The sequence below is a fragment of the Puntigrus tetrazona genome, chromosome 18 (genome assembly GCF_018831695.1).
Source record: "Puntigrus tetrazona isolate hp1 chromosome 18, ASM1883169v1, whole genome shotgun sequence".
Classification (NCBI taxonomy): domain Eukaryota; kingdom Metazoa; phylum Chordata; class Actinopteri; order Cypriniformes; family Cyprinidae; genus Puntigrus; species Puntigrus tetrazona.
Genome location: NC_056716.1, coordinates 16,386,962 through 16,399,461, shown reverse-complemented (window position 1 = coordinate 16,399,461; position 12,500 = coordinate 16,386,962). Strand labels below are relative to the sequence as shown.

The 12,500-nt window shown below is 40.1% G+C and overlaps 1 protein-coding gene across 1 annotated transcript in view; it reads left to right on the top strand.

The window, feature by feature from the left end:
- Window positions 1-12,500, top strand: part of pde8a (phosphodiesterase 8A) — a 22,230-nt gene that overhangs the window by 1,109 nt on the left and 8,621 nt on the right. Inside the window, 4 exon segments of the mRNA XM_043264476.1 lie at window positions 1-344; window positions 9,073-9,129; window positions 11,690-11,751; window positions 11,753-11,878. The exon segment at window positions 1-344 is cut by the window's left edge and continues 1,109 nt beyond it. Of these exon segments, the coding sequence (XP_043120411.1) occupies window positions 216-344; window positions 9,073-9,129; window positions 11,690-11,751; window positions 11,753-11,878 (374 nt within the window). The 5' untranslated portion in view covers window positions 1-215.

The following is a 12,500-nucleotide window of genomic DNA, read 5'->3' as shown; positions in this document are numbered from 1 at the left end:
AAGAGGCGAAGTTCTCGCGCGGACCGACCGCGACGATGAGGAGTAACGGGCGCCAGTAAAGCGCTGAGGCGGCGGCGGCGGGAGCACCATGAGCGGAGCTTCTGTTTGAACCAGAGACTCGATAGATCCGATCTATCCGATCGTCTGGATGATCTGACAGAGAAACATTCCTATTAGCGCAGAACGAGCGGAGCGTCGCGTCGCGTCGCGGCTGAATGATGGGCTGCGCCTCCAGCATCCACATCTCCGATCGGGTGGTTTATCACAGCGGGAAAGAGTCCGAGGACTCGCCGCAGCAGAACTGCCCTCAGCCGGGCCACATCAAGCCCAGCAACGCCTGTCAGGTGAGTGAGTGAGTGAGTGTGTGTGTGTGTGTGTGAGAGACACAGTTCTCAGAGAAACCGTCATTATGTAGGCCACTGTGTGTCACTTCACTTCACTCAGTGACTGACACACGTTTCTCCACAGAAGACACACAGTCTCGCAGCTTTGTTCGTTCCTCTCGCATTTTAACCCTTTAAAGTGTCTTCTGGACGCGTACTTGATCGGCGTCTCTGATCCTGCGCGCTGCATACTCACGCTAGTGTCGCATACTGAGTGCTACAGCGAATGTTTGGAAACTCGTCGTCTGTTGGCTGCTGATAATGTCACACTGACGTGTGTGTTTAGTGCACTTGTGTCCGTCTGTGTTCAGCAGTTATTTGATACAGACTGCAGTACGTACTTCATTAGAATACCACGGGTCCAAAAACAAATCCTGCTGTTGTGCGTGCTGATACTTTGTGATGAATGTGATGGCGCTGTCAGATCTGGACTGAATGACTAAACATGCATACTAGAGAACGTCAGTATGCTAGTATGGATGAGAATAGGGTGAATGAACAGGTGCTAAATCTCTTCATCTATGTTCATTAGATCAGCTGATGAGTTTTCAGCTTAATGCTTCATCAGTTCCAGCGTTCTGTTCTCTAAATGCATGTTTACGAGCGACTCATTCATGCATTTTCTTTGTTTAACCGTTTTGTGGCCCGATTTATTTCTATTTTTGTACACAATTAACAGCAGACAGGTTGAGAGCCACGCCCACATCTCAACATCCAATCAGCTACTAAAGCACTGAATCAAACTCCGCCCTACAGTTTTCTTTTTGGTAATCTGTTACAGCATGAAAGAAAGGATCTGGCTTTAATCTTAATGTGCCTTCAAAGTCATTCCGCTGAATTGAATTAGGTTTATGTATTTCTTTTAAAGATTTATTTTTAGCATTCTTGCCTTTTATTTATTGTTTTAGGAGAGTTTAGAGGAGACAGGAAGTGAAGCGAGAGAGAGATAGGGGCGGGATCTAACGCAGGACGCCCGGAACACAACACTTTATATCTAGATAACCAAGAGTTTTCTGAAACATTTTTGTTATTGTTAAACTTTTTATTGTTTGAGGTGTAAAGTTGTTTACATTTTTAAATTGTAGTTTGTTTGTTTTTATTTATATTTATTACCGCTTAGGATGATTATTCATGTAAAAAAAAAAGGAAAAAGATCTATATTCAGACAACACATTGACAGTTTACTGTAGACGCTGATGGTGTTTAATAACTCTGCTAACAACAAAAATATGTACTAGTTCTATTGTAATAACACTATCTTCCAGAACTATATCCAGCTGCTGATTGAAATATATGTTCAGAAGAAATATTATCTGCTAATAGTGATGCACCTGCTAATGATAACACTCATAGAATACAGCCGGTTCATTTAATACACACTGTCTGAACAGAGATGCTGCTGCTGATTCGTTTGCTCATTCATCAATCAGGTGTGTGTGTGTGTGTGTGTGTGTGTGTGTGTGTGTGTTAATCAAGGGCACAGCAGCATCTGTGTGACTTTCTGTCCATGATAAGACTCAAGTACAAGGTCTGACGATGGTTTTCTCATGTCTCACAACACATTCCTCTTTGTGTATTAATGTATTTTGTGTGTGTGTGTGTGTGTGTGTGTGTGTGCATGGTGCTGATATAGGGTTAGTGGTTTATCTGGCCTTGGCTGAGGCTCCACTGTTCTGCGTTTCTAACCCTCAGTACCGGATTCAGCCTGTGTGTGTGTGTGTGTGTGTGTGTGTGAGAGAGTGTTATTTAAGGGATAAAGTTTGTGGATGATTGAATGTCAAATCCATTCTGTATGTGTATTTCATTCTAAACACACAATGCTTGGTTTGTGTTTGACTTGTCTCTGTAGATGTCAGTGTGAAGCCCCTCTTTGGGTGTGTGTGTGTGTGTGTGTGTGTGTGTGTGTTTTGTTATTAAATGATTGACAGGTGTTTGTGTGTGACTGACGTCTAATTTGTGCTGATCTGAACGGCACAGACAGGAAGTAGTGCAGCACAGGGACGAGTTGAGCTGACAGTGTGTATTAACCGTTCTTCCTGGAGGGAAGTGACATCATCATCATCATCATCATCATCATCATCATTCCCAGCAGCCCCTGTGGCTCACACACGTGTGTGTTTGCTGCAGTCAGATGTCCCTGTGTTTTATTTTTGTATAATACTTTAACCTGAGAGTATATATATATATTTTTTTTAAACAACATTTTTATTTTCAAACACTGTTGTACAAATCTGGATGACAATATAATCTGAGAGTATATTTTACTCTTACTGCGTCATATGTTCATATTTTATGTTTATAAGTCCTATAGTACTTTTTCCCCCAAATGTTTTGTTTTATTTTAAAATACTATTGTAATTGAATGATGTAAAAAAAAAAAAAAAAGAAAAGAATGATGATGATTCCTTCATGACAGATTCAGGTTGCACTTACATGTACTTACAGTGTACTTAGATACTTACCTAAGGAAGTACTGGGTAATGTAAGGTAAGGGGACAGGTTAAAGTTAGATGTAGGGGTAGGTTCTGGGTTAGTGTCTAGTTATTACTCAGCTTTTGTAATTATTTTGAATACGGTGTAGTACAAACATGCAGAACAGGACCAAGATGAAGTGCTACTCAAAGTCTTTACTACAGTGATTACAACAGATGAACAAACTCTTATGAAGTCATAAAGACTGTGTGACATTCTTTAAATATTTTTTAACATTTTTGTTAATGCTTTAGAAACTTTAAAACGGTCACAATTTCACCAGGTTAAACGGAGCTTCTGCTGTGTGCGGTGTGTCGCTCATTCACACAGTGTTCAGTGATGAGCCTGCATCGGCCCTGCTGTGTGTCTCACTGGGTCTCTTCAGTCTGTTTGACTCTTAGTCCCACCAGTGTTCATCAAGAATCGGCGTGTGTGTGTGCGCGCGTGTGTGTGTGAGACTGTATGCGTGTGCGCGTGTGTGTGTGAGACTGTATGCGTGTGCGCGTGTGTGTGTGTGTGAGACTGTATGCGTGTGTGTGTGTGTGTGAGACTGTATGCGTGTGTGTGTGTGTGTGTGAGACTGTATGCGTGTGCGTGTGTGTGTGTGTGAGACTGTATGTGTGTGTGTGTGTGTGTGAGACTGTATGCGTGTGTGTGTGTGTGTGTGAGTGCCTGTGTGTGTTAGTGGCTGCATGCGTGTGTGTGTGTGTGAGTGAGTGCCTGTGCGTGTGTGTGAGTGAGTGCCTGTGCCTGTGTGTGTGTGTGAGTGAGTGCCTGTGCGTGTGTGTGTGTGTTAGTGCCTGTGTGTGTGAGTGGTTGCGTGCATGCATGCGTGTGTGTGTGTGTGTGTGTGTGTGTGTGTGTGTGTGTGAGTGACTGCGTGTGAGTGTGAGCTAGGCTTGTTGCGATGGACGGTGTTGATAGTAATACTGGTGTTAACCCAGTTAATCCCACCGGTCAAAATAGTCAACATAAAAGTTTTTCTTTTGTAATGTTTTAAAAACCTAACTGACTGATTTTAGTGCAAATATGAAAAACAAAGGTCTCAATTAAATGTGGAGCTTCACATGATTAGTGCAGATTGTCACATGACCAAAGCTGTTTGTTCCCTGCTTTGCATCTTGAGACGATGTTAACTGCATCAAAGGGCTAGTAAAGTATGTTAACGTAAAGATATGACAGATTTGGGTACACATTATCTGTAGGGTCTCTAGTATTAATATATGCATTCAAATATATCTTGATGGTCACAATAGAGACCAGAAGGATAACAGCAAGCTTTTTTTTTATGCAGTACAATCAATCACTTTTTTTTATATGGCACTTTTTACAGATTGCATCAAAGCAGTGAACAGTATCAAATAGAATAGAGTGATAGTATTGTATTAAGGATTAAACACTTAATTTTTCATTATATGCAGATATTCCTGCTGATCTAATTAATGTAGACTAAAAATCCTGTAGTTTGAATAATAGAAGTGTAACGTGTAAACCAGATTAAAGAAATGGGTCTTTAATTTAGATTTAAACTGACAGAGTGTGTCTGCCTCCTGAACAGAGTTAGGGAGATGGGGTACTAAATGGGAAAAAGGATCTGGCGCCCGCAGTAGATTTTGATATTCTAGGTATTATTAGGTAAGTGGGGACACTTCATTTCTTTTTTCAGTTTTGAGAACGCAGTGGACATGGAGGACTATAATGTGATAGGAGCTTGCTCAAGTAAAGAGGAGCTAAACCTTTCAGGGCTTTATAAGTAATTAACAGGAGTTTAAAATCTATCCAATGTTTAATAGGGAACCAGTGCAATGATGAGAGAACCGGGCTAATATGATCACTTCCTGGTTCTAGTAAGGACTCAAGTGTGCAGAAAAAGCACCCAATGAAGCATTATAGTAGTCTAACTTCAAGGTAAGAAACACATGAATTAACATGTGCATTTGTTGCATAGGTCACAACTTAGATGTTTTTGAGCTGGAAATACGCCGTTATACAGATGCTAGAAACATGATTTTGAAAGATATGATGTGAAGCATGCTCTGATTGTCAACAGAGTTTTCTAGTCTCTTCAAGAGAATGTTGTGGAACGCTGCTAGAGATCCTTGTAGCACTCAAACAAGCAGATCAGATGATAGGAGCAGGTCATCAGTAACTCTAATGAGAACAGTCCCAGTACTATGATCAGACTGGAAATCCTCAGATAATGTTATATGCAGCACTATATCATCAAACGAGTTCTATTTAAAGCCTGCTCTCTGAGAAGTCCTGGGAATATTGCTATAAATTGTAGCAACACCTCCCCCTTTACCTTTTGGGCGTGGTTCATTTTTATAGTAGTAGTTTTGGAGGGTGGATTTATTTATTTAGTTTAGTAGATTTATTTATTTAGTAATGCATTCATCAGGTTTCTGTCAAACAAAACAAATCTAGGTTATTATTATTATTATTATTGATCAAATCATTTATATAAGGGGCTTTAGTATCTTCAGTTAAATTGTTGCTCTTAATTTGGTTTGGACGTTTTCTTTACTTGTAATTCAGGGAACAGACACGGTCTCTATAGTGTGATATCTAGGTGAAAGAGTCTCTATGTCCTTCTGTGATGTGAGGAGGCTAGCAGACGCTCGGTTTAGCCAGTCTGTCTGCTTCCTGACCCGGGATCTAGTTAGTCAAATACAAACTATAAGACTATGTGCCATATTTCTAGAGAGAAGAACGGCACCACCCCAGGAGAGATGAAGACTATCTCTCTTCAACAGATCAGGTCTGCCCCAGAAACTTGTTTAATTCTCTATGAAACCGATGTTATTCTGCAGGCATACGAATCCAGTAGCACATGCTAGTAAAAATGACAATAAACTGTTGCAATGCCTAAATATTGTACTAAATGAAAAATTCAAATGTTACAGAAATTGCACAATAATGATGTTTTGATACTCGTAGTGTGTGTGTGTGTGTGTGTGTGTGTGTGAGAGTTGCAGTGTCAGAGTGTGTGTGTGTGTGTGTGAGAGAGAGTTGCAGTGTCAGAGTGTGTGTGTGTGTGTGTGTGTGTGAGAGAGAGAGTTGCAGTGTCAGAGTAAGTGAGAGAGAGCGATGCAGTGTTGCGTGTGTCAGTGAAGCTAAGAGCGGCTCAGCATTAGCAGGATTGAGTGCTAATCTGGATCAGGACAAAAATACCTGGAGAGTGAGTGTTCACTGAATGAGGCCTGAGGAGGAGGAGGAGGAGGAGGAGGACCTTCATCGCTGTTCTAACACACATTCACTCATGCTCTTTTCTGACATACTTGTTTTACACACACACACACACACACACACACACACACAGAGAGATTTATTGTTTAAGTGTCTCCTCTGTCTTGCAGCTGTTGCTGTGTCTTTCTGATGTCATGTTGTGTGTGTGTGTGTGTGTGTGTGTGTGTCTTCAGCTGCACAGCGTTGCTCATCTTTGACCAGGACGAGCTGTTTGTGTTCAGTGAGCTCATCCTAAACGTAAAATGCATATACATGTTAGACTAGAGTTAACCTTAGCTCTAACTATTAAAACTGTTTTAGGCTAACTATCTAAAGGAATAGTTCACAATAGAACTCAAAGGAAGGTATTTTGGGTCACCAAAGTCAGTGGTCACCCAAAACAGTCTGGTTACTAACTTTCTTCAAAATATCTTTGTGTTCAGCAGAACAAAGGAATTAAAACAGGTCTGGATCTACTCCAGGGTGAATAAATGATGACTGCATTTCCATTTTTGGGTGAATAGTTCCTGCAGTAACTTTAACCTGTAAATGACGGTACCTGTAATCAAGTCAGATGAACCCTGGCGCAGTGTTTGTGTCTCAGTTCGTTTAGTCTGGTTATGTTAGTAAACTCTGGTGTGTTATCAGATGTTGTTTGCTGTCGCATTATTATTCCCAGCGGAGCAGAAGTCGTGTTTTTCCACACATGACTGTCAGGAGACACCTGAGGTGTGAGTGGCTCTCTGTACCTGTAGTGTGTGTGTGTGTGTGTGTGTGTGTGTGTGTGTGTGTGTGCGCGTCTCGTCCCCAGCGCTGCTCCCTGAAGTGAGCCGTGAGGAAGCAGTTTGCCCTCTATATCTCTCACTCTGACGTCTGCCCTCTCAACAATGTCATCCACTTTCCTGTTATTGACTTCAGTGGAAAGCCACTGCTGCAGAGTGTGTGTGTGTGTGTGTGTGTGTGTGTGTGAGCAGACAGGATGCAGTGTGTGTGTGTGTGTGTGTGTGTGTGTCTAGGTCGTGTCACTGAGTGTGTGCTGTTTCTCTGCTGGTTTCACACGGATCCGTCTGGTCACGTTTGAGGTTTTCATGCGTGCAGATGAGCAAGGATCTGTGAGACACTTCAGGGTTTGGTGCTGCTCTTTAATGGGTTACTAACTAAATGACTGACCGACTAACAGGCAACAACACACATCTTCTGAAGAAATCACTGATCAGAGTTGGTCTGTATGAAAGCGTGAATGAACATGAGTGGAGCTGGTTTAGGAAAGGGGGCGGGTCTAACATTAGCTCGGCCAATTACATTGAATGTGAATGTGAATGAAAGGAATGAAAGTTCACAAAGGAAGACGGGCTTCAGATGGAGCGCTTGCGTGAGATGTGTGCAAGCTGATGGTGGTTTACTAATCTCATTAGAAACGAGGCCACAGTGTCACTGTCCATGAGCAGAACACACACACACACACACAGGTCTTTGTGTAAATACACTCTAAGCGTGTGTGTTATGTAATGAATTCACAGCTGATTTGATTCTGTTCGTCGTGTCTAATCCACACACTCCTTTAAGAATGGATTTTTGTGTAAGTCATTCTGATGATTTTCTGTGTTTTCCCTTCAGTTCGTGCACCTGACGGAAGTCACGCAAAAACATCTGAATATTTGTGCTCCTTGAGTCCGACTGACCACCCTGCATTAGAGGGTGCTTTTTAACATCATTAATAATAATAATAATAATAATAACATTAATCAGTTGAAAGGGATGTTTTTTCTGTGATTCTGAGCAGCAGGAGTGTGTTTGTCTACTACATTATAACTGAACTGGTTTTGGCCAATTAATCTCATTTTTTGTAGTGTTCTTAATAACTGGAACAAATCCTGAGATCAAGATACACACGTCGCTTTCAGGAAGATTCATTTTATTCAGATTTCTCCAAATTATACTTATTTATTTCTAAAACGTGACTCGTGATTGTTGGGTGATACGTGTGTGTAGACAGTAAACCAGTTTCACTCACTATTTTCATCTCATGTGTATCTCTGAGAGTGTTTTCTGTAGAGAGATTCTATTTCTAAAGTGTTTTGTAAGTGTTAAGCATTGTAGCCAATCACATGAACGCAGTGGACGTTTTATTTTATTTTATTATTTAACTGTGGAATCAAATCTTAAAATGCAGTGATAGACAGTGATGAACTTGAATCAGATGCTTATATCCAGACAAATAGCACACCAAGTGTGTACTTAATATACTAAAAATGATGATTTAGAGAAATTTAGGATTATCTAAATGTACTCAACTGTGCTTTTCTGAGACACCATGAATATGAACTAAAATGCACATTTAAAAAAAAAATGTATTTAGTTAGCACTAGTGTTACACTTGAGAAAGATGTATCAAGTACAAAATTAGTTCACAAAAATAAAGCTCTTTAATTACATTTATGGAAGTGTGCTTGTTTTTTTTGTTTTTTTACCTGTGTGTCTAACAGACCTGCCGCTTGTTCTAGTGATCTGTTCCTTTGTTCCTCAAACACTTTTTTTGCAGTAATCAATTTTTGAGGCTCGATCGGTGTATTTTTGTATATTTTTAAACATTTTCAATGTAATTCTTTTATGTAATCTGAATTTAATTCCTTTTATTTTAACTTTAACTGGTCATTTTGGCAGTTATCAGTTTGTATTTACCTGGTTGGTGGTAATAATAATAATAATATTAATAGCTGTTCTTTTTAGATTAAGTCTGTCAGGGATAAAAAAAAAAAAAAAAACTTTTTCGAGACCAAATGTTAAAAATGTGTGTGTGTGTGTGTGTGTGTATGTGTTTCCGTTCCCTTCTCATGTTGTCTCTTTTGGGATGCTGTCCCGTGGAGGAATGGTTTCCATGGTAACTAGACATCATCAGGGAGGATGCTGGAATCATTCATCCGCTCTGAGATCCACAGATCCGGTGTCGATCAGGTCATTAAGTGCTTGTTCTTCACTGTTGTTTCAGAGCACGTTAACGGAGGTGCAGTTTGGACCAATGAAGCTCTATGAAGATCAGCTGCAGGTACTCTTCCACTCTCATACATGTTCATGTGTTATGCTTGGTTTCTGTACTAACTCCATTAAACAACGTGAACAGTGTGCACATGCAGAATATCAGACTTCATCCTCATTATTGTGTGTGCATGAGAGTGTGTTCTATATTAGGAGTTTCATTATCGCTCATTAATTCTTTAAGCTAAATTAAGGAAGGTTGAGTGAATCCGCCCCGACTCCTGTGTCCTGGGATTTCTGGAGCTCCCGTGAGAAGATGTAAATTATAGCTCTGTGAATCCACTGCACTTCCGCAGACACGTCACACGATACGAAAGACCCCTAATGTTTAGAAACGGGGGTTTGACAGACTGCGTGCCTCAAAATCCCTGACTCCGTGACGGAGCGACGGCACCAGAGACATCCAACGTCTACAGAATTCTATAGAAGACGTGTCACCCGTTTAGGTTTGAATGGGGAAAAATGTCGATCAATCACAAGAAGCCCGCCTTCTAAATAAAATAGCCAATCACTGATCTGTGAAGTCAGCGCTGTTAGAAGTTCTGGTTGCCATAGAAACGGCCAACAGTCTGATGTATAATGACAAGATTAAGCGCTCATTTTTCAGCTAAAGGAATTTCATTATTGAATACAGAGGCATCATTGTCTAGATCAGGTCAGTTTCAATGGGAAAATTTATGATAATCGCAATTATTAACTTAGTGTCCCCGACTAAGAAATTGAGTGTCCCCAATTCGTCGGGGGGGAAACTTCACAGAGGTGAGAAACCTCCCTTCTCTGTTCTTGATATTACATGGCTACATATTAAATCAAATTTATTTTGTGCAAAATTTCATAAATGTTTTGTTATCATATAAGCAGGCTTCTTTTTTAAACAGTGGTTTAAAATAAGTGTTCTTTGAGTATCTGAAAGTTAACAGGCAATAGTTTTCCTGCATTGTTGCCATTTGACTATTACTGATGAGATCATATCTAAACGTCACCGCTTTAACAGACTGCATTCAGACGAAGACACAAATCTGTCTTTTGCCCTGCTCTGAAGACGTAAGTGATGGTGTGATAATCCGCTTCAGGACAGACAAACACAGTGTGCACGTGAATGCTCCTAATAGCACTGCGTTCCAAACCAGATAAATGAAAGCATATCTAAAGAATATCTTAAATGTGGTGGAGGGAAGCACACACTGTCAAGCAGTGTCCACGTGTCTTAGAGCATGCACACAGCGTGCCATATACAGGGAAAAACTCTTAAATATTCAGAATCGATTGAGAAGCGCAAAGCATCTGAACAGCCCCCCCCCCTCCAATGGTTTCTATAACATCAAGTATTTCTGTGCTATTGGATGAGCTAAATCTTTAATTGAGAGGTTACTTAGAAATCATTATTTTGTGGTGGAGGTGATGGTCCTATCATACTCGTAATAAGGTCCAGAGTTTAGGGTTTTATCTATACAGAGTTCACACAAGACTAGATAGTGATCTGAAATATCATCACTTTGCTGCAGAATTTCAACAACATTAACATCAATTAAATCTAGAGTATGATTTCTTCAGTGAGTAGGTCCTGACACGTGTCTAACACCAGTAGAGGTCAGAACGTCTTAGAAAGCTGATCCTAATGGATCTTTTTCATTATCAGCACTGATATAAAAAAATATGTATTATAAAGTTTTTATTTGTTGAACGTCAATTAAATTGTTGCTCTTAATTTGGTTTGGATGTTTTCTAAGGTTTCTAGGTGAAGCAGTCTCTATATCCTTCTGTGGCGATTAAATTAAATGAAAGATTTAAACTAACATTATGATGTGCTTGAACGGTCTTATATCTATACATTTTATTTTAGGCAAGTCATGATGATTTTAGAAGGCTGAATTATTCAAACATCGAACTATGATTTAACTAAAATCTAAAAAAAATCTCATGATCTCAAATCTCAAAACGATCGGAAAAAAAAAATCTTTGTAAGAAATCCTGCAGGCTCCTCTGGACACTTGAAAATGAGTGAAGTAGCCTTCATGGCCTAATCAGTTCTTTTGGCATTGAAAGACATCGCAGATATGAAAACATCTCATTTTGTTTATTTTTTTTTTTATATGTTCTTATCGGTTAAAATGAACAATCCTATTCAAATTGTATATTTTATATGAAAATTATTATATTTAGTGGCTTCTCTTACTTATATAAGTGATATTAATTGTCATTTGAATGAAAACAGTGCTTTAATCCAATGTTTTCTGAAATATTTCAGTTTTTTGCGTTGGTTAAATTCACATCTTTAGATGGAAACATAGCTAATGTTGGCTTGGCATTAGCATTAGGTTGGCATTAGCGTTGAGGTTCGTGCTGAAGTGTTGTACTAGTGTTGCATGGCTTTAATTACTGGAAAGTGAAACGGCGATTTCCTTTTCCTGTTTTTGTCTTCCCAGCCGATCCCACATTCCCTCAGAACACACACTGAGCATCAGAGCTGTCCGTCCACTCAAACACAGCGTCTCGTTCTGAACCTTGTATTGTGTTCCTGTTATTGAGCCAAGCCCCGCCTCACACTGATGACTGCTCATGTGTTGCAGGTACTGTTAGTGTTTGCCAAAGACGATGCTCAGAGTAATAGCTTCTGCTGGGCGTGTGAGCGCCGGATTCAGGTGTAATGTGGCCCGAACGCCAGAAGCGGCGTTGGAGAGTTTCCAGGAGAAGAACCACGATCTGATCATCATCGACCACAGACATTCCAGATACTTTGACGCTGAAGTGCTCTGTCGGTACGTATCTGAGAGCTCCATCACAGAGGAACAGAGGTGAAAGTTTAAATGTGACTCAAAAACTAACCCTGTGACTATAACAAAACATTACTTTTCTTTAAAATGGTTACTGTTTATGATATACATTTTAATCAGTGGAAATCGGTTTAATAGAGAGATCTGGCGTGAAACTCTAGATGGCGCTGGAGTCTGATCAGATCAATCAGTCAATCAATCATTTTTATTTATATAGCGCTTTTAACAACACAGGTTTCATCAAAGCACTGAACAGTATAATGACAGGGATGTATAATGAAGAGAGTGACCAGTTTGTTATTAAATGCAGAGACGGTCTCTGGAATCAATTCAACTATAATCTCTAGAAGTTAAGTGTCCCCAACAAAGAAGACAGAGGAACCAGAACCCCATCCATACAGAATGAAGAAAAAAAACCTTGGGAGAAACCAGACTCAGTTGAGACCAGTTCTCCTCTGACCGGACGCCCAGAACTTAACTTCCTGTTTTATTTTAAACACAGCTGTGTCAGATAGTGTAAATGACTTAGTGTGCGTGTGTGTGTGTGTGTGTGTGTGTGCGTGCATCAGATCCTACTCAATCTGACCTAATGACATCATCACATAGA